The sequence below is a fragment of the Melospiza melodia genome, chromosome Z (assembly GCF_035770615.1).
Source record: "Melospiza melodia melodia isolate bMelMel2 chromosome Z, bMelMel2.pri, whole genome shotgun sequence".
Lineage (NCBI taxonomy): Eukaryota > Metazoa > Chordata > Aves > Passeriformes > Passerellidae > Melospiza > Melospiza melodia.
The window spans coordinates 69,614,530-69,637,043 of NC_086226.1; the positions used below are offsets into that span (position 1 = coordinate 69,614,530).

Consider the following 22,514-nt stretch of genomic DNA (forward strand, 5'->3'; position numbering starts at 1 on the left):
ATGAACCAATTCTGTACAGCATTTCCTCTGATGCAACCTCTGTTTTTACAACTTACTTTGATTTCCCATTTTCTGTAGTAAACAAATTGGACCACACACCAAAATTTTTCTGACACTGTTTTGCCATTTTGGTATATGTGGCTTTTATGTAATGACTCTATTTACTGCCGTTTTAAAACCAGTGCATTTCCTGGATGTGCACAGACCAATGGAGTTTGAATTAACCAGCATGGGTCAGATTAAAAAAAAGAACCACTAGCTCTGCTGTGGTTTGTCAAGGTATATTTGATATATCTTACCAAACAGGATGAATAGTCCATAAGGTGTGATGGCCTGTTTAAATGATAAAATGAGTACATTATTTCTAAAGCCATGCAAATGAAGACATCTATTCTATAAGTGCATGGTAAACAAAAAGAATGGAAAAGATGCTGCATAATAATACATAAACCTGTCTCTCCAAAAGCTATTCCTTGAAACAATCACAGTGTATGGCACTCCTGTTAATACACATTTGCTATGCACATGTAGAATATGTAAACAAGCAAACACTTTAGCTCATGCATTTTCATCACTCAAGACTCATTCTATCATGCTGCAGAAGCTACTAATATTTTACGTAGCTTCATTATTTCACCTTATCCTTTCTAAGCTCCCTGCTCATTCGATGAAAAGAATGAAAGACATTGGTTAAATTACAAATAAAGCATTAAAGAACTCTTTGTATTTTGTAAACAACAGACAATAACAACAAAACTAAACCCAGTTGCTTCAAAATGTGTTGCAAAATGTGTTGCTTTGTCTTAAATTTTTTCCCCATCCCCCTACATGTCCATGACATTCTAAAGGGAGACACAGAGAATTTAACTGTTTATGTATTAAGCATATAGAAGGAGGTATTTAAATTGTATTCAATTAGAAGCTGTGAATAGAAAGGTAAATATTGGAAGAAATTTCTCTTCAGCAATTCTCAATACAAATCTTGTATGCCAAGTACTAAAGAAGAAAATTTGCCATCTAATGCAGCCAAAACTTTTCTGCTGAGGCAAAGGTTTTGCCAATAATGAGTTCTAAAAATACCTGCATATCAAAAGCACTACTCACACTCTCTAGCCCTATTCCTTCTCAACTCAACTTCTTAAATGTGTACCAAACATACCTAAATTATCCAAAAAAGAAGATATTGCAGTCTAAGTACAAGGCCATACCTATTTATCTTCAGCATTTACGGGTAGAGAACAATTGCTATCAATGTAAAATTTAAATTCATCAAGAGTTTTCTCTTCTGGCCCAAATATTTAAATTCATATAGAATTTATTCTTCTGACTCAAATATTTAAATTCAGGATGGAGATTTCTGTTTTTAAATAGAAATTTCTTATTCAAATGAGACTGAAATATTTCTACTTAAAAAGAAGGAGGGGGGAGAAGAATGGAAGACAAAACCAGATAATTTAAAAGTCATGAAGGAATATTAAAATGCACACTGAAATTCTGCAGCAGGAGAGAAATATGAACTGAAATAAGGTCAACCAGATTTTCTATACAAAGAAAAAGGAGTGACAGGGGTCAGACAACAAATACTGAAGAACAAGTGCTACAGAACTGCCAAGAAATATATTTCCAATAATTAATGCTGTAGTACATTCTTATTTTTATCCTTTTAAGAAGTAGGGCATTACTTAATACATTGATATTGTATCATGCATTACAGCACTAAGTTCTACATTAATTCTTAGCTATGATTGGTACTAAGTAAAGCATCAATGTCCTAAAAAGAGCTCTGACCTATGCTTTATATATGCTTATTTTTAAGAGGCACTCTCCTTTTAGATTCAGAAAATAAATAGTCAGCTGCTGAAAGCACATCTGCAGCCATCATCAGAAACTCACTGATATATTGTAAAATTAAAGAAAAAGTGACTTGTCTTACAGCCCTGTGTACATCTGGGTTTTGGATGCCTACTGTGAATTTGGCTGTTAGTACGAAAACAGAAACACAGCAATTACTTAAAAGAAACTGGTGAACAGATTTTTAAACCTCAGAATTTCAAGGGAACTTCAATTTTGCTGACAACTCCTAACAGTTTTACAGTTAAGGAAATGTATGGAGTGTGTGCAACAAGAATTTTACATTGCTGCAACAGGACTGCTTATCAATAGTCAAAAAGAATCGTGTTTTAAATCAGGCCCTGGTAAAGCCTGTTTAATTTCTTTTAAGATGATGTATATTGCTTTTAATTAAGAACAGATTAGTGTTCAAATAACATGAGGAAGATTATAGACCAGCCTATGTCATTTCCACCACAAAAATAACTTTCCAAGTTGTCTTTGGTAAATTTTACTGCCACCATATGAAAAATCATCTGTGTGGTACCATGAAAAGTGAACATGGGTACTTATTGACATCATTCTACATTTAATTTTAAAAGTTAATAACATAATGTATCCATGTTCTTTTACTTCAATCTCAAAAAAGTTGCAAAACCAGAAAGATCCTACACATATTTAGAAAAGCATTTGGCATGCTTTTATTTCCTTTTCTGTTTCCTCCTTTCCATTTAATTCCTTGTTTTTTAACCAATGTAAGGAAAAACCCTTTGCCTTCTTTACAGATAAAAAAGCACACAGAGAAATCAATAAATTATCATATGTATGTTGTTTACATCTTCAAACATTTCTTACAGTTGACCATAGGCTTCTCTCTAATTACTAGCTACACTGCTAACATAGGGTTCCTAAAGTAAACTGTGTTAGAAAGCTTTTCACTCATGATGGGAGTTTTCAAACCTCACCAATATTGCTAGCTACCTAAAACAAGTATAGATGTGTCCTGTTTTTTATATTATCAGCATAGAGAATTTTTCTTATTCCTTCAGCTAATGTCAGTTTTCAAGAATTCTGGCAGTTGGTACAAGGTGACACTTACATCAGTTCCACCAATCAAACTTACTTCAGGGTTGAGGTTGCTGACTAATAAAACGGAGTTTCCTGGAATACCAGGAATAGTCATGTGTCCAGGTGCTGCAGATGTGGTGACTGTGAAAGGACCAAGTGCTCCAGGAACAGGCAGAACAGAAGGACCTGGAAAGGTATAAATAGCATCACTTGACATCTCAAAGCGGGTAAGGAAGAATACACAAGCAGTTTATATTTGGCAAAAACATCAATATCTAATTTAAAAATGATTTTAAGGAATTTAGTTATTACTAGTATCTGAACAATAAAGCAGGAAGCACCTCCCTTTCATAGAAAAAAGAAACATTCAGCTATATAAATAGACCAAAATAAAAGGGGACATAAATTGCAGCCCAAGAAAGAAAATAAAAAAATTCAGCACATAAGTTTATCCTGTGCTAGAAAGAGAAAGATCACAGTCTAAAAAACTATGTATTTATCTCTTGATAGCCAGAAAAGCAGAGACTTCCCTCATTTTGCATTGAATGTCATAGCAGTTTTATGATTCTGAGAAAAAAAAATAAATGCTTAATTTCTTCTCTTGTAGGTAATTTTTATCATGGCATTTAGATTCTTTGCCTATTGAATGATAAACTACATCAGGATATGATTTTTATTATAGAAACTTATTTTACTGAGTATATATGAGAAAGAGTTACAATTACTCAAATTAATACTTTGTTCTGATTGCTATATTTTAAAACAAATGGCTCTGAATGGATGTATTCAGATAGGCCACTATCCATAACTACAAACACCACATTTTTAGAAAACAAACTTACCTGCTCCCTGAGGAAAGCCCAAGGCTGGGGCAAACCCAGGAGGCCCTGTATATGATGGACATATGGTATTTTGGGTAGCTAGAGAGAACAGATAGATTTTTTTAAAGCAGATTTAAAAAGTTTTAGAAAACAGAAGAGATTTCAGCAATCAGAATCAGCTACCAGTATTGCTATTTGGACTTTATATGTGATTCCAGATGTTTATAAAAGTTTTGGGTTAAAGCTCTCATTGAAATCCAAGATTCTACGTTGCACAAAGACAATTTTCAGCCATTTTTGAAAGCAAATATTCTGGTCAGCCTCAACATTCCTCTCTAAAATGAAGTCTGGGCAAAATGTAAATTAGATAAGTTTGAATAGAAAAGCATAGAAGAGACTAGTATCCATTAAAGCCTGTGTTCAATGGTTTCTATTCACACAATGGACATGTATTCTAGAAATTTTCTGCAAGTAAATACAGTCAAAGGTGTTTTGCAATGATGAGCTAAACTCCTGAACACTAAGATCAGTATAAGCAAAACAATACAAACTTCTATAACTAATCTGAGGTTCTGAATTTTACTAGCTGCTGAAATGCATAAAGCATATATACTCTGCTTTTTAAGGAGATGCACTTTCTCAGTTTGTGTAACTTCATACATAACCAGTGTTTTTTATAGTTCCCCTGGAAATCGCATGCATTAACCAGATTTGGAATAGCAACGTATGGAGAGTTCCAGCATCTATTTCCACATTAGTATGTGGAGTCAAGTGCTACTCAGGGTAGCTCACAAAGCTGCATTCTAAGCATTTAAATACAAGTTTGAGCTGTGGATTCGTTCATATGTAAGGACACACCAGATTTTAAGTTTTTCAAATGGGGCATGTATGATTAGAAAACATTCTACAAGCTTGGTAATATGTCTGTTTTACTACTCAAACCTCCACACTACTGACTAAAATAGAGCTACTAACAAATGATTATCAATAGGGATAACACAATACCAAAAAAACGTATCTATTATGAATTACAAAAAGGAATGTAACAGACACCACAGATCAAGTATCCATGAATACTGCATCACATTACACCTCTTCTTATCTGTGGCAAAAAAGTATCTTTCATACAAAAAACTGAACACCTTTATGACACTAAAGCAAGTAAACACATTTTTGAAATTATACTGACAAGTTCTGGCAATATAGTTATGAAACACTTATTCACAATCCAAGAATGGCAATGGAAACATTAATAAATAAATAGACCAAGAACTTTTATTCTGCCAAATAAGACCTGCATGTTGCATCCTGATACCAAAATCTGGAATGTAAAAATTGTCAAACTCAGCTAACGCAGGAAGATCTAGAATTCTTTGTTGCCTTTTTTTTTGGTTTTAATTCATTTGCTTCATGGCTATCAGCCTAGCTTTCTAAGCAAGCCAATGCAGGTATTTCTGCTCACTGGATGCAAGAACTCTTTAAATTAAGAATATGCACAAAATCTGTTTATAGTGCAGTATCTTTTCCACAGAAAGCATAAGAAAATTAAAGAAAGAAGAAGAAAAACAAGTTTCAAGAACAGTTTAGTTTTGCTATTAAGATAATTTCAAGTCTACAATAAAAAACAGATATATTATTCTGTTTTTTAAGACAGGTACCAGCTCTGTCTTATAATTCTACATCAAAACTACATCCACTAGTAATAGGAAGTAGTGAAGGTAGTCACATGACTTAGAACATCTTTTCCTCATGTTCTCTAACTAAGCTTCACAGAACAAGCCAATGGCAATATGTGCATGTTGTCATCACTGACAGAAAAGCTAGGAAGCAAACTTCTCCCCATTTACAGCTATTTTTCACTCTTTTTTTAATAAATGTGCAGCTGCTTCACTATGAATGTACCACAGACAAATTTTGGTACAGACATCAGACTATTCCAGCACTTCTTACTCTTACAGTAAAAGAAAACAAGGCTCCTAGCAATGAGAAGTTTGGAGAGTGAGGAGGAAGACAGGGAGAAGTGTTCATGTGTTATTCTCCAAAAGCATCGTTATTTCTGCCCTACAAGCAAGTGCAGAAATAAGCTACTCTAATTGTACTTTTCCCTTCCACTGACATTTCAAATAGTGCAAGTCTAATTAATTAGAATATATTAAACTTGTAATAGCACATTTCTATAATGCTGCATGGCAAATTCCACCATCCTCCTCTCCCCACCCTGTAATGACATTTGTCCATTCCCTAAAGATCCAAGGCCTGCATTTAAGGGGAGCAGTAAAGACAAAAATCAAGAAAGTAGCGAGTGCAACTCACTTTCTTATTCTAATCTAAGCTAACTCAACTATCCAAAAAAATCAAACAAAACCCAGTATTTGTCCTAGTTGCCACAGAAAAGTAAAGGAAAATAGGGAGTTACTCTCCCCACTTTTTACTGTGATAGTCAATTGGACAGCACTTAGATACCTATTCAACAGCTAAGTCAGTTCTTCGCTGTGTATTATTGCTAATAGTTGTTATTAGAGAGAGAGAAAATTAGCTAAAATCGCTCAAATTGTGTTGTGAGCATTTCCCAGTTTCACTTCAAGCAGACACTGTCCTCTCTATGCCAAAATGACTTCTAAAATTTAAGCAAATTTCTTAAATTTTATATTTTAAAAGGTAAGTATATAAGTATAGCATTTTGGATTTTCTTACCGTTTTGTTTCTTGAAGCACTCAATTATCCTAAAATATCAACAAATAGGAGCTAATACCCTTAAAACACTTATTTTCAAGCAGCTTTAGGCAGCCAGTGTCAGTTTGTGACGACTTCCATTCTGACACGCAATATTTACTACATTATCTGTACCAATTATACAATTTTACAGCATTTTAGTAGTATTTCGTAGCTTTTTTACAACACTTTAAAATTTGCCCACTAGTGTTCCTCATATTATTGTTTCAAATACTGATTTACCAAGACTTCAACTTAAAGCTTTCCATAACAATTTTACTGGATGTAGAAAATAAAAATGTATGCCAAATGTACCCCTCTATGCACCTGATAGGAAGCCAAAGCATAAATGTAACATAAAAATTATGATCTCAGTGTGTATTTAGCACTAGAAGTGAAGGTTTCTTACCAAAGGGAGTAGATAAGGATGCCTCCATGGTTCGCTGGCCATCACCAAAAGGAAGGTCAATGCGAGTGAAATCTCTACTTTTGTCATTGTTGTACTTCACCGTTAGGTTAGTTAACTTGGAGAAATCAATACGCAGAGTGCAGCAGCCAGTGTAGATACAATGGCCATCCAGAGACTGAAGAAAAATAATTACATTTTCAGAGATAAAACACATCATGGCAGCCATCACTGTACGTTTATATTATTATTGCAGCCTTTCAGGACTTGAAGGTGGTCTATAAGAAAGATCAGGACAGATTTTTAGTAGGGCAGGTTGGTATCGGACAAGGGGTAATGGTTTTAAACTGGGATGGTTGATTTGGATTAGCTATACAGAAGAAGTTTTTTACAATGAGTGTAACAAAACATTGGCACAGGTTGCCCTGAGAGGAGTCTGATGCCCATTGGACAGAGCTCTGAGCAACCTGATATAGCTGAAGGTGACCCTGCTCACTCCAGGGGATTGACTGGATGACCTTTAAAGGTTGCTTCCAATCCAAACCACTCCACCATTATAAAGTTTTCACTTTGCAATTGAATCGAAACAGTAATTCACCTTCTGCTATTAAACCCTCTTTTTAAACATCAAGTAGGCAATTATGCTGTAACTATGCTTACCTAAACTTCTAGTGTAGTTTGTTAATTAGTATTATATCACCTTGTGTCACCTGGACAAAACACAGCTTTAAACATGACTTCACTTCTTATGTCTCTAATCTTACTTCTCTCCCATTCAACACACAATATCAAATGGTAATAGGAACACTAATTTGGAAATTTTAACTGCATGAACTGACCCTTACATGAGGGACTCTACTGTAGGATCTGAAGCACAAGCACCATAAGGAGTGCTGGAGGGAGCTGGTGAGAAAGCGAAGGGAGACAACCATCCGATTGATGAGCATCAAACTTCGATTTATTGATCCATCATTCACACTTTTATAACCGTGTTAATTAAGTTCATACATATTGCAAAACCCGAGCTCATCATTGGCTACAGATTACACACCAACCCCTCCTCTTGTTTTCAATACCTGTGGTTTGTTATTGAGACCAAAACTTGTTTTTCTCATCCTGTTATACTGTTCTCAAGGCCTCCATGTCTGTCACTCTGCTTTCCCATCACTATCCAAGGACAAGGTATTTACTTGTTATTAAAAAACAAGCCTGAGAACTTTGCTGTTTACAGGAACGAGTCTGAGAACTTTGCTGTTTACAGCTGCCTTTTACTTTTCAATCAGCTGTATATTTTCATGGCCTTTTTTCCTTCAAGACATGACTGAGCAAAATTCTCCAACAAGCTGGGGTGTTCTGCCCTGAGGAAAATGAGGCTCAGGAGAGACCTTACTGCTCTCTAGGACTGCCTGAAAGGAAGCTGTAGCAAGGCAGGAGTCAGTCTCTTCTCCCATGAAACAAGTGACATGACAAGAGAAAATGGGCTCAAGTTCTGCAAGGGGAGTTTAGCCTGGATATTATGAAAAATTTCTTCATCAAAAGGCATTAAAAGAGACAAGTGGTGGAATCACCATCCCTGGAGGTATTTAAAAATGTACAGATGTTGTGCTTCAGGACATGGTTTAGAAGTGAAATTGGCAGCATTAGGTTTATAATTGGACTCAACGACCTTAGGGTCTTTTCCAATATAAGTCCTAGTCCTAGGCATGACTTAAGTGAAACAACAGAGTGTACAGATCCTGTGCCCAAGAACACCCAGAAGTGGTGCATAATTGTTGTAGGTGATGCCCTGCCAACGCAGAGGCACCCATCTGCTGACCTCATCATTGGTCTAAAAAGGTTTCCAGTCTGCCTCTCTGGGACTTGAATCACAGGTGTCGTGAAAGGATTGCTAAAGCTTTTCTACACATCTGACTATTAATTACCTCCTGCTCCCTTTATATGAGAACTAAAGATGACTCGGATGAAGGGCAGAGGCCTCCTCAGCAATTTCACTGACAACACAGAGCTGGGAGCAGTGGCCGATAGCCCAGAGGGCTGTGCAGCCCTTCAGAGGGACCTCAGCAGCCTGGAGAGATGGGCACAGAGGAACCGTCTGAAATTCAGACAAGGCAAATGCAAAGCATAGATTAGGGCCTGATGTACTGGAAAGCAGCTCTACAAAGAATGTGCATCTTTGTGCACGACCACAAGATGCCTGTGAGCCAGCAATCTGTCCTTGTGGCCAAGAAGGCCAATGGTATCCTGGGATGCATTATAAAGAACACTTCCAGCAGGTCAAAGGAGGTGACCCTGTCCCTCTACTTAGCACTGGTGAGGCCACATTTGGACTGCTGTGTTCAACTGTGGGCTCCTCAGCCCAAAAGAAACATGGAGCTCTTGGAATGGGTTCAGTGTAGACTTACAAAGATGATTAAGCAATTGGAGCATCTCTTTCACAAATAAAAGTAAAAGGGAGCTGGGCCTCTTCAGCCTCGAGATGATAGAGAGAATATTATCAATGATTTTCATTTTGACAGACTCATGCAAGTCCTGGAGTATATGCTATAGATTTGTTTGCAGTTGATGATAGAGTGCAGTCCTCTTAAATAAAGAGAGCTGTCAAAGTTATTCATGTGCAACAAAAATGTTAGAATGATGAGATATCACGAAGTTAACAGTCAAAATATTCCTAATGCTTCCCCTGTCTCTTAGCAAGAAAAACCCCCCAACAAACAAACAAAATCAAGCTGAATACATTATACTTACCATTTTGGCATAATATGCATGCATTGCATCAGCATATTGGAGCAGAGCTTGAAATTGATTGTTCTTATGGAACATGACAATCTTCAAGACAAAGCCAAATTTAGAGAAAATCTGTTAGGGAAAAAAAGTGGTCTATAAGAAGCAGTGAGTAATTAATGCACACTAAAAGCTAGCATTTAATATTCAAATAAATTTCTGAAAAATATTTCTGTTGTGAGAGCTGAACAAAAATTGTGTGAACTCAGAATTTTGTTTCAGGTAAAAAAAATAATTAAAGGAAGGCTACAAAAGACAGGAAAGATGGATAAAGTGTTTTTAAAGAATTAGTAATGGCTTATCAACTAAACAGGGAAGGAAGTCCAAACAGACATATGTCAAGTGTCTGCAGATAAATTGTGAATAATGAATCAGAGTTGAGGTTTGAGAAATGGACTTCACAAGTCTTAGAGTCACAGAACACAATGAGTTGGAAGGGATCCACAAGGATCATCAACTGAGCGCAGTTCCCAGCTCTGCACATGACACCCCAAGAGTCACACCATGTGCCTGAGAGCATTGTCCAAAGGCTTCTGGAACTGTCAGGCTTGGTGCTGTGATCACTTCCCTGAAAAGCCTGTTCCAGAGCCCAACACCCTCTGGGAGAAAAACCCTTTCCAATCCAACATAAGCATTCCCCAACTCAGCTTCATGCCATTTCCTCAAGTCCTGTCACTGGTCACAACACTGAAGAGATCAGTACCTGCTCCTCCCACTTCCCCTCTGAGTAAACTGTAACTGGAAGGAGGTCTCCCCTCGGCATCCTCGGGGCTGAACAGACCTACTGCCCTCAGCTACTCTCCATAAGGCTTCGCCTCCAGACCTTGTGCACTGCTGATTCATATTCAACTTGCCATTGACCAGGATGTGCTGGTCCCTTTCCACGATGCTGCTCTCTAGCCTCTTGCTCTCTAGCTTCTACACATTAGCCTTCCCGGTTCCAAGCTAGTTTAAAGCTGTCAACAAGCTCCACTACTTCCTACACTAGAACCCTTTTTCCCCTCTGAGAAAGGTACATCACATCAGGTATCAGTGGAACAGGTGTTGAATAGATTATCCCATGGTCAAAACCCCCAAAATTGATTCAAGTACACAACAGAGCCACCTGTTGACCTGATGGATCTGTCTATTTCTATCAATATTATTCCTTGTTACTGGAAGTCAGTTGAGATGGGAACTGCAATCTGCATTTCAAGGTATCCACCTTTATGTTCTGCACATTACACAAATTCTGCAAATCTGTTGAATAAAACAGAACTTAAATAATTGACGTGCTTATTAAGACTCACTGCCTAAACTAAAAAACAAGGAAAGAAGCAAGACAAAGACCTAGATTTGAACCTACCTCTATAATCAAATGGTATTTGATTCATTGCAAACATAAGCACTGCAAACATACTTTTAAAGCCTGAATTTAAATATATATACATTCAAAATGAGAGTGTGCATTACATAAAGGTGTTTAAACAAAAGCAATGCCACAAAGAGTGAGGACAAATGTAAAGCCAGGATGTATCATGCAAGTGCAGGAAAAAAAAAGGCCAATCAGAGGAAAGATGAGTTTGAGAAGTACTATTGGTTTCAAACAACTGTTAGAATCAATGCAAAGTCAGGAAAGCAGAAACCCCTGAGAAATATTAAGTTTGCAATGGAAAGAAAGGCCCTAGATAAGTATAAGCATCTCTTGTCAACCTCTTAGGGCCAAGACTAATGTCCCAACCATTTGGACCCAGTTTCTCCATCTCTCAGAAAAAAGATTTTAGTGCTGAAGTCATCATTTAGTTGTAGAAAACCGAAAAAAAACCTTTTCACAGCAATTTAAAATTAGTCTTTGAGCTCCTGTACATAAAGCACTTCCTCTTAAGAAATGCCTAAATACAGCTTCTCAACATATGTTTATCCAGAAAACTTAATAGACCTTTTTAAGGTAACAAAATTTAATGTACTCATTCCTGTTTCATTTTAAACCTAAACACACTGCATATATCAACTTTGTTTCTGAAAAGATAACACCGAATTTTCAGCTTCATATGATAAATATTTTAAGGCAAATTGTGATTTTAAAAAATTAATTTTCTGACAGGCAAGACAATTTACAAAATACAGTCCAAGTATGGACTGACAGCTTGCCTAGTAGTGTTCCATAAGATGCTGTACTTGCCAGTGAAAATACTCATTTTCATTAACCTTACTATACAAAGTGGAAGTTAGATCGGGCACAAAGTGCTGCTCTAATTAGAGGAGACTGTCCCCTATTAAGAACTCCAAATAAGATCCCTTTGCAAATATTGCTAAATTTTCAAGACATATTGGAAAAGTAGTTGAGAGCAATTCAAATGCTGAAAATATAGTTGTGCTGCACTGAAGTAGACTAAAATCAGAGGAAAGCAAATTAATATGAATTTCCTCTTTGCTTTTGCATTCTTAGAACTAGTACAGCTTCCATAACCACAGGAGCTTGTTCTGAGGTTATTCTGAATGCAGCAATAATCCTAAACAGCTGACATAGTATTTGCACAGGTTCAGTAATGAGTGAGCAACACTCAAAGACACCTACAAAGTTTTAGATCCAAGTGGCAACTAATATGTACACTAGTTAATCAGTATCATGGTGAGGAGATAAACAGAAAATTTTAAGAGGTAAGAGGAAAAACAGTGTTGCTAAAAACAACTATTGTTTGAGATCTTAGCAGAGCAGGAAAAGAATCTTCCAGGACTGCAGGTTCCTACAAAATCATCCCAGTTATTCTAAATTGTATTACTTAAGAAACTTATATGTGGGGCATGGCTTTTACTGCATAAATTACTATCAATTACAAAAGTTTCAAGTATGAAAAACTTTGCAATATTTGTGAAGTATCAACAAATATTTTGGATGCAAAGAAGTGGTCTTCAAGTTATTATTTTTAAACTTAGAGCTTTCAACAGCATAGGCCAAACACCTAGCAGAAGTTATAGCAATGTCTTTCATAAATACAGTCTGCCATTATTCTAAGTTTAGAGAGGTAGTCAAATGACATTCTAAAGATGAACAATCAAAACCATTTGATTTTAACAAGCAATTTGCATATTACATCACTTGCACTGAGGTATAAAAGTGAACATAAAACCCTAAATATAAAGCAAACTACAAAGGTTACTCAGCAGAAAGAGTGATAAAATATGGATTCACTAGTTCATAACATTCAGTATTTCACTAGCTCATCAAGAAAGCAGAATTAACCATTCAAGTTTGTTGCTGCTTCCACAGCAAGGAACTAAATGAGACAACATGAAAATCTGAGTACTGAAGCCCTGTTTACTTAAATTTCATTTACATACAAGTATTTCAATCCTAGATCCCTAAATCCAGGAAATTATTTTAAAGAGACAGTCCTCATTCAGAAGATTCAGGGGCCACAGGTATTAAAAAAAAAAAATTAATGGGTTTACAGTAGCAACATTGGAACAGATTGTGACTTTTTTTAAGCAGTCCTCATTACCTGATAAAGTATGTCTAAAGTGACAGGGCAAAAAACATTTTCAACAACGATTCGAAGAACAGAACCATTACTTGGAAGGACCCCACCTTCAGCAGCAAGAGCACTTGTAATACCCAGGTTTCCATGCTGCACAGCATTCGCACATTGCAGTGCAGGTTGGGGTCTCTGAAATTAAGTCACAGCAGAGAGCGCAGTTATTTTATATACAAATTATTCATACTGAAATAAAGTTCTCCTAAATGAAAAGGACATAAAAATAACTTTATAAAACCATGTTTCCTTCATATTATTGATTCAAATCCCACATTAATAAATAAATCATAACTCTTACTTTCTATTCTCCTCCCTTACAACTAGTCAGTGTAATTCACAGAATTACAAGTATTTTTTTTTTTGTTAAACTGCTACTACTTTGTAATGATTTTTCTTTGATTCAGTAAGCTATTGTCATTCTAGACATTTTTCCAGCAATATTATAGATGACAATATTGTAATCTTGTAATAGACAAAAACTCAGTCAGCATACCAAAAACTAGGATTAATTCTCTTCAGGAACTAAGATTTGGTTGGAATAAGCTTAAACCTGCACACCCTACTCTTCTTTCAGAGCAAAGCCATCAACCACAAAAAATAGGTTCAAATCTCACTCCTTAAACTATACTTCTGTGATTACACAAGTCTTTTCACTTGTTTTTCATGGGTTTTCCCCAAAGAGGTCTTCATACTCCAGTGAGTAGCAGGACTGTGGAGAGATGTTCCTTTCCAGACACAGTATTGTGACTTAAAAGACATGTCTCAGCTACATAAATTCTTTGGAAGACAGATTAAACAGGGCACATGGTACATGTTACCTAGTTTCAGAAAAATATAACCCTGAAAAATAATATGTACTTCAGGGCTCAGACTAGGGACTAGCACAGTAACAGTATTCAGCTGCTCTACCAGGGTCTACTAGGGTCTCTTCAAATTTTAGATAAAACTCAAATGTAAATGTCAAACAGTTTATTTTTAAAAGCAGACAATGCTGTTATAGAAGAACTAAGTGCCACGTACCAAGTTGAAAATACTCAGAAAGAGACCCAAGGCGTCTTATTTGCAAATATACATATAGTTTTCCTGAGGCTGTTATGCAAACCACATCCCTAAAAAGAAATCTTGTAATTTGTTTGGTTTTGCAGATAACAAACTGATACAGCAATCTTAGATGAGGAAAGAGACAAATAATATTTACCAGACTGACAAGCTTGCAAGACTTGTGTGACTTTTGTGCCAGCACAAATGAATGATTTATGCCCAAATCACTACTGTCAACATTCTTACAGAGGAAAAAAAAAATCATGATTTACATATCACAGTATATAACTTAAGTATCTAAATGGGAGGTCAATTAAAATTCATCCAGAAATCCAAAATCCAGTATTAACCCCTAGGGTACTCTGCCAGTGACTGGACCCTAGCTTTATGCCACTGGTCACAACCATTTCAGCCTTTTAAATCACTTCACTTAACTAGACTGCATTAATCAGTTCATCTATTTGGATGTTATTGGAAACAAAAGTCTCGTCAAAGTTAAGATACACAATATGCCCTTGTCTTGTCCACCAATCCAGTCATCTCACCATAAAAGGCCATCACATTGCTCAGGCATAATGTGCTTTTAAAAATCTATGCTTGACTATGATTAACCACTTTCTTCTCCTTAGAATGTTTGGAGATAGTTTCCAGAATGAGTTGCTCCATTCCTTACCCAGGGACCCAAGTAAGGCTGATCAAGCAGTGGTTCCCCAGATCTTTCTTTTCATCTTTCTTGCTGTCCTTCCTTAAGATAGGAGACGGAAGGATTTTCTTTTTTCTAGTCCTCAGTAACTCAGTCACTTTTTCCAACTGCCATGACATTTTCAAGATAGTATTTTGGCATTGCAATGACACCAATCTGCTCCCTCAGCATTCAAAAGTGTATCTCACTAGGGACATAGACTTTTTGTTTATCAAATTAATTTAAATGTTCTCTGATGTGATTCTTCTCTACTTCCTTCATCAAGACATTTCCACTCTTCTCAAGTGCAACTCTTAACCACTACATGCTGCTGAGAAGGCTGTCGGTAATTCAGCCTTTTCCATCTCCTCTGTTCCTGCCCCTTTCAGCAGCAGGCCCACATATTATTTTGGAAAAAAGAAATCTTATTTCTACGGCTGATATACCACAAGGAACAAAACTTGCTGCTTTTCACATCTCTCGTCAGAGACAATTCTGTGTAGCCTTTGACTTCCCTAACCATATCCCTGCATGTATAAGTAATGCTCTATAATCTTCCTGAGGCACTTGTTCATGATTCCAGCTTTCCTATGCCTCTCTTTTATGTTCGAGCCCAATCAGGAGCTCCTTGTTCATACAAGCAGTCCTCCTGCCACGTTCACTTATTTTATGGTCATTATGATGAACTACTTTTGAACTTTAGCTCCTTCACAATAATTTTACAGATTTTGAGAAGACCCTGTCTCTAAGAAGTTACTGAAATTATACATATCATAATTTGTCTACTGGTATAGTGAAGTGCAGCTGTTTATTTACTAGTGTTGTGGTTTAACCCTGCTATACAGCAAAGTGCCACACAACTACTCAGTCACCTTCCTTTAGCACAATGAGACAGGGAATTGGAAGTGTAGACGTGAGAAAACTGTCATTTACAGACAGTTGAACAGGCAAAGCAATAGCTGCATATGCAAGTAAGGCAAAACAAGGTCTTTAAACACCTCCCCCATTGGCAGATAGGTGTTTATTTAAACACTTCCAAGAAAGTAGGAACTTCATTGAGTGTAACAATTCCTTGGAAAGAACATGGCCACAACTCTGAACATTCCTCATCCTTCCCCCAGTTTTCAATGCTGAGCCCAACATCACACAGTGTGAGACATCCCTTAGGTCAGTTGGGATCAACTGTCTTGGTTGAGATCCTTTCCATCTTCTTGAGCACTATCACAGGCAGGGCGACGTGAGAAGCAGAAAACACCTTAATACTTTCTCTATTAACACATGCATTCACAACTCATGCAATTATATCCTGTTAAATGGAAACATTGTACTTACAGCCTGATTATGCTGATTGTCAGTCCTAAGTTCCTTGTAATTGGAATACTGAATATAAACTGGCTGATTGTGGAGGTGAGGTGTAGCAGGAGTGTAGTAGTTCACCATAGAAACAGCAGCATCTACGGAAGCCATTTCCAAAAATGCCTGCAACCAATACACAGATGATTTCAAAGCTGGTTTTGTTTACATGAGAGAAAAAAACCATAATTTTTTCCCAATTCCACTCTCACTAGAAAAAGATTATGTGAAAGTACAATACTGATTTCCTCAGCATTAGAATGCATTTGTGTGTGCATGTTTATGGGGCTGTTTTATTAAATTTGTGTGTTTTCATAGGAAGTTTTATATTGTAAGTACACTATATCATCTAAGAAGAGGTGGAATAAGTATGACATATGGGAAGTAATGCTGCTAAAAGTACTACACTGTAATCAATTTGCTAAATTCCTGAAATCAAGCACTATTACTCAAGTAGCTGATATGCACACTGATTGAAAAAGCTGGAACAGAACATTAAACATCATTAGTTTATTATTGTATTAATACAGACAATTTTTGAATAAATGTTTATTATTTTTAGGATTTCTGTGCTTCTTCATGACATAAACTACTCTGCCACATATAACAGGATTAAAAGAATTTTAATTCTAAAGTAAAAAAATTACATGCATGTCAGTAGCTTAAGCAGGCAGGCTCATTGTCACTGTGTCATCAACAATGACAATGCAGTTCTTGATCATCCATATGTTTTCACATAAAGTGGATATAATGTTTAGCAATATTATTAACAAATTTCTAGTTCATTATGCAATCTGAAAGCATATTAAAAACTTAAAATAAATTTCAAAACGTACTTTCACATTTAAAAATATGAAAATCTTCTGCTATCAATGAAATATTTAGACATTGTTGCAATCACTTCACTCAAGGTCAAGATCAAAATTATCATAACATGAACCACATCTTCAGTCTTGCTCTTGTTATTGAAACATTGAAAACTACATACCTGACCTTTTCCTCTTAGCATCAAGAGATTGGTTACTTTGCCAAAAGGGAGACCTAATGAAACAACTTCTGCTCCAGTAACACCATTTGGAATTTGACGAATATGAAGGACACGTGAAGGGGAACACTGAGATCTTTTTCCTTTACTTTTTTTCTTCTCATTATCTAAAATATTTTAGGGAGGGAGACAGACAAGTAAACAAGACAAACCCATTGCACAGCGTACATATCAAAACCTAAAGGAGATAAACTGCTGCCTCAGCACTGACATTGACTTAGGTACTTAGTTCTTTGAACCATAAGAAAGGATATTCCATATCTAACAAAGGGACAGTGTAAGAAGATCTCATCGGCTATTACAAATTTTGATAGCAAGGGGAGGGTGAGGTATGTCTGGCTTTGCTTTGGACTTGTTTATTTTCTGAAGATTTGGTTTTGGTTTGCTGTTGTTTTCTTTTTTTTTAATGGGACGTCAGTAACTTCTCCCCAAATGCCTACATAAGATATCTATAAAATATTAGTTGCCCAAAAGAGAGGAAAGTCCCAACTGGGAGGTAATACATAAATTTTCCTTTTATCACCAAATTGTCTTTCTGTGACTGAATTGCTAACTTGAGGTTTTGAGTTTGTTTTTACTTTAATAAAGAAAGCCTGCTGTTACAAATTATTTTAAGTTTTAAAAAGTCTTTGAGAAAGACAGCATGAAATCCATGCAAACTCTTACATCTTCCACTTTGACATACTGCCAGAAGTGGGGTTTTTGAACATATGCCTGTTTGGATCCTGTAAGGGACTAATTTGGATTGGTAAGTGACCAATGACTGCATTTCAGGAACATTACTAAGTAGCCTTGAGAGCACTTTAAAGCAGAACACCGTATCTGGAACAAGCATATTGTTCTAGAAGCAGTTGCAATGGAGGCAAGAGAGATAGCCTTAATATCTAATCTGTTGCATTTAGCCTTCCAAGGAGAAACACAAAAGATTGAGAAGAAATTTCTGTGGGAGCTTTATAAGAAATTTCAGATTTTACTGTAGGTTTTGCATACAGTCTAAGGCTGAGAACTAGTTCACACAAGTCATTGTGCATAAGGATGTTTACAGAGGGTCTTTTTATTACTGGAAACCTGTAAAATTTCAAGATGGATGATAAAAGCCCCAATTATACCACACTTAACAATTCTCCCACCTGCAAAACTGAAAAGTCTGTTATGCATTCATTTTTCCATCAAGAAATTTTAAATGGCTTCATGTGCTCTGTATGCATTCTGAAAAATGTGAACTTTAAGACAAACGTGACCATATTAAACACATATTGGTAGCAAGCCACGACAGGACATATTAATATTACTAGTAAACTTAACAACCTATTTCATTACTTTTTAGGTTCAAAATTTACAAGATGTCCCTGGCTTAGTACTAAGTCAAGGACCAAAGAAAGCAGGAAATGAAGCCTAGAATTAATTTCACCTCTAGTTTTATATGAAGCAGAAGCAGTATCTTCTGAGTTCTGACACATTGTCAGAGGTGACAAAATAGAGCTAAGTGGCAAACTGTTGAAATGTTTCTTTTCTTGCGAAACTTTAGCTGATTTACTAAATCGGCAATAAAAGCTAGCACATCTCAAATATAAAACCTCGTAGTTTTTTAAACCATGCTTCTTTCTCTAGCTGTGGTACAATACTAATTTTGATGCAGAGAGATAACCATCTGTATCTTCCAACATCTAAATTTCAAAATTCATTCAACGTTTCTTTAAAGCACGTCAAAGGTGACCACCTTTCTGAATTGTACTCTCAGTTGAGTGAAAGTAAAAAATGCTTTCAGACAGACCAAAAAAACCCTTATGAACAAAGTGAAAATTGGTTCCTCACGTACAAAGGGAAGCTCATTACAATCACAATTCATGACCAGTACAAATGTATTCCCTGCGTAGCCTGAGGTAGAAGGGTATACATTTTAGATATGTAACCCACCAGACCAAAAAAGCCCCAAACATAACAACAAAAAACAAGACCTGCAGCTGGAGCAGCTGTATTGGGTAAAAAGATGCATTTCAATAGTGATCATATTTTATTTTAGATTTATATGATTATTAATGAGAATGCCAAGTAATATATCCCAAAAATCTCTATATCATTTAGACATCTTGGATACCACTGTGAAGGATCAGTCATTACACTGTTAATTAATAATATATATTTCAGCTATTACATTGCTGAGCTTTAAGCTAATGCTATTTCAAGCCAAGCAGAAACATTTGGACCTCACACTAAATTGATCAGCAGAAGTATAAACAACCTGACATGTGCAAATCAAAGAAATCAAAAAGAAAAATCTTCAAGTTAGCTCCTCAGACTCCTCCTTCCCCACTGAAAATACAGCAAGTCTCAGAGATTTGGTGTCTAAGATCACAAAAGGTGATCTGCTCTGTCCTTTGCCCTGATATAAAATAAACTATTTGGAAACCACTGCTGACAGGCAATTGTCTAGGTCATGATTCAGTTAACTTATTTTACACAAAGTTATTTCATGCAACCATTGGTCATTAACACTCCATGTACGCCTAATGCTGGAAGTAATATTAACAAAAGTAGTACCAGCTTTCTCCCATTTTCAACTTCCTGTCTGGTCTAAAACTACAGGTAAACAAATATATACACTGATTGCATCTTCCTCAACACACAAAACAACAAAAGAAAAAAAAAAAAAAACAACACAGGGAAAGAACAGATGAAGAACTTTGAGGGTTTTTTTTTTAATGTATACCTGTAGCTGGAGTAGAGTTGCTCATGGTAGGTGGTCTGTTACTGATACCAGAAGCAGCTTGTCAGGACCACACTAAAAAATAAAAGACAAGATTACTAGTCTTACAGAGAAAGCTCAACATAAAAGTGCAACAACTCCCTTTACTTATTCTTTCCAAGAACACCCCCTTCCTATACACAAAACCCACAACTGCCAGGAACTTGTTTTTCAGGAAAAAAAATGCCAACAACATAACTTTTTCCCATAATAAATAAATCTCAATAAGCCAATCTAAATAAGTCTCAATAAATCAGCAAATTCAGCTATATTACACTATTGATTTAAATCAATATGTTACACTGATTTAAATCTATCCTGCTACCCTTTTTAAAATAACAAGAATAACTTGGTTAAGAAAACCTGCTTCAGAAAAGAAATGAGGCTGTAGGCTGGCTGTAGGCTTTGTGTCTGCAATACAACATTACTTTCATAAATACACAGCCACATAGGTAAAATCTGCATTTGCAACAGGACACAGGGGACCTTGAGCAAAACTAATTTGACATATATTTAAACACACTCATGGCACATTTAAAAAAATAAAAAACAACTTGTTTCAGTACATTTTTTAAAAATACATATGACTTACCATCAAATTTTTAGGAGAAAGATCAAGGTATTTGCTTTAAGAATGTTAACAATTTCAGACTCTAACTACTGACAGAAGAGAGTTTGAGTACTACAAGTCCTTCATTCAAAAATCAGCATCTAGCTCCAGTTACATCTGTTTACTCATTAAGACTGCTGTAATATCCCAGCCAAGCATCAACTTCAAAATGCCAACTAGAAACAAGGTACACCTTGAACAAACAAAACACCTCTGAAAGGAAGTTACATTTCCTGAAACTTTCACCACTTTCTTCCATAAAAGCATTTTAATGGAAAGTGGAGGCCAAGGGATCCTACAAGATGGAACAAGTTGATACAAACAGCTTCTCAACACTTTGGTGGAAAGAGAACTTCCCATTGCCCTTGGTCCAACATTCCTACATGTGCATGAACTGTTTATCCTGCATCAAGTCTAGTGCCCAAGAGTTATCCTATGAGATTAATCAATTCTCCAGCCTACCAGCATTCTGAGCTGAGCTAGATTAGTTATTCAGCTGAAAGAGACATTGAGAAGCGGCAGGATCCACTGCAAAGAAAAGGGTAAGGAAAAGCCATCATGTTGGCTTGCATCGGCTGCAAAAACACTGCTCAGAGTACCAGCTTATATGGGGTCTGTGCTAAAAGGAGCAATTAGATTCTCCTCATCCTGGCTAATCATGTGTTCCTGCTGCATCCCTAGTGTGGGAAAGTCATTCACAACAGAAGACTGTGACTGGGCTAGGGTGCTTAAAGACCTTTTCAGCCAAATTTAGCTGCTCATGAAGGAGCACAGGTGTTAGTGTGGATGGAAGAAAACATGAGTGTGTTCATTCCTCTCCAGCAACAGTAGAGACTTATTTTTAACCATGAAACTGCATCTCAACAGTATATTTAAATACAACATCTAATTGTGACAAACACCAAAATCATTTTTACATTTAAGAGAACTAAAAAATAAAAACACTGTATTTTAAAGAACTGTCAACTAAACGGTTACTAGACGTCATGCATATTACACTGTATTTGCACAGACACTAGAATGTAATTAACATGCAATGCTCATATTAATTTTCACCTATTAGCACTACATTGAGTATACCAGCACTCAAGTATTGCACCCAAAGAGCATATTTTGATTGTAAAATGCATACCATGCTAATTAAACAAAAGCTGTATGTGCAGATGTAGTAGAAAGTATTAATGATTGTCCTTTATTACACCAAACCTACCTTTTATTTACTGGAGGGCAGGAAGAAAAACCACTACTGACACAATTCCTGTTGTGGGGGCTTTAATTTGGTTTTTAACTTAGTATTTATTCAACAGAAGAAACATCTGCATACTTCCAGAAAGCTGTGGAAAAACACGATGTATTACCATGTCCAACATATATTCTTACAATCTCATATTTAATTTTATATACACTGATATTAAAAAAAAAAAGACACATCAAACATTTTCAGAAGAAAATATTTTCCAACTTCTTTCATTTTAGCACATAAATACAAAGAAATACAATGCAGATGGCTGCAGTGACCTGTTTTACAACTCTCTGTAACTGGCCTGTATCCATAAAATTGAAGATGTAGCTCACTGCAGCACACAATGAACTGCTGCTCCAGAATGGTGGACTAAACCAGCTCCGACAGGAGAAAAACTATACCAAAGTTACAACCCTCACCCATGACATGTGCCTGTACTTACAACTGACACATCATTCAGTCAGTATATCCTAAGACAGTTCACTAGATTTTGCCATTACATTCATAACCATTAACCCACTACAGCAGCGAAAACACAGAGAAACTCTTTAAACACCAAGCTTATCAGCTATGCAACTGTTTTATTTGGTTTAATAAAAGATCAACAAAGCTTTGGGGTTCTTACAATACAGGGAACCATCATAATTTCAAATGTCTGTCT

At 36.2% G+C, this 22,514-nt stretch overlaps 1 protein-coding gene across 7 annotated transcripts in view; it reads right to left on the bottom strand.

The window, feature by feature from the left end:
• Window positions 1-22,514, bottom strand: part of PTBP3 (polypyrimidine tract binding protein 3) — a 46,721-nt gene that overhangs the window by 11,844 nt on the left and 12,363 nt on the right. For 4 of the 7 annotated variants that reach the window (XM_063180847.1, XM_063180850.1, XM_063180849.1 and 1 more), the window contains exons 3-11: window positions 19,965-20,036; window positions 17,198-17,361; window positions 16,189-16,335; window positions 13,101-13,265; window positions 9,583-9,693; window positions 6,841-7,015; window positions 3,741-3,818; window positions 2,930-3,084; window positions 300-333 (exon numbers count right to left, since the gene is read on the bottom strand). In XM_063180847.1, coding sequence (XP_063036917.1) covers window positions 300-333; window positions 2,930-3,084; window positions 3,741-3,818; window positions 6,841-7,015; window positions 9,583-9,693; window positions 13,101-13,265; window positions 16,189-16,335; window positions 17,198-17,361; window positions 19,965-19,989 — 1,054 coding nt within the window. In that variant the 5' untranslated portion in view covers window positions 19,990-20,036. Of the gene's footprint in view, window positions 1-299; window positions 334-2,929; window positions 3,085-3,740; window positions 3,819-6,840; window positions 7,016-9,582; window positions 9,694-13,100; window positions 13,266-16,188; window positions 16,336-17,197; window positions 17,362-19,964; window positions 20,037-21,820; window positions 21,945-22,514 lie in introns of all 7 variants that reach the window. The other 3 variants (XM_063180851.1, XM_063180853.1, XM_063180854.1) reach the window with 3 other exon arrangements.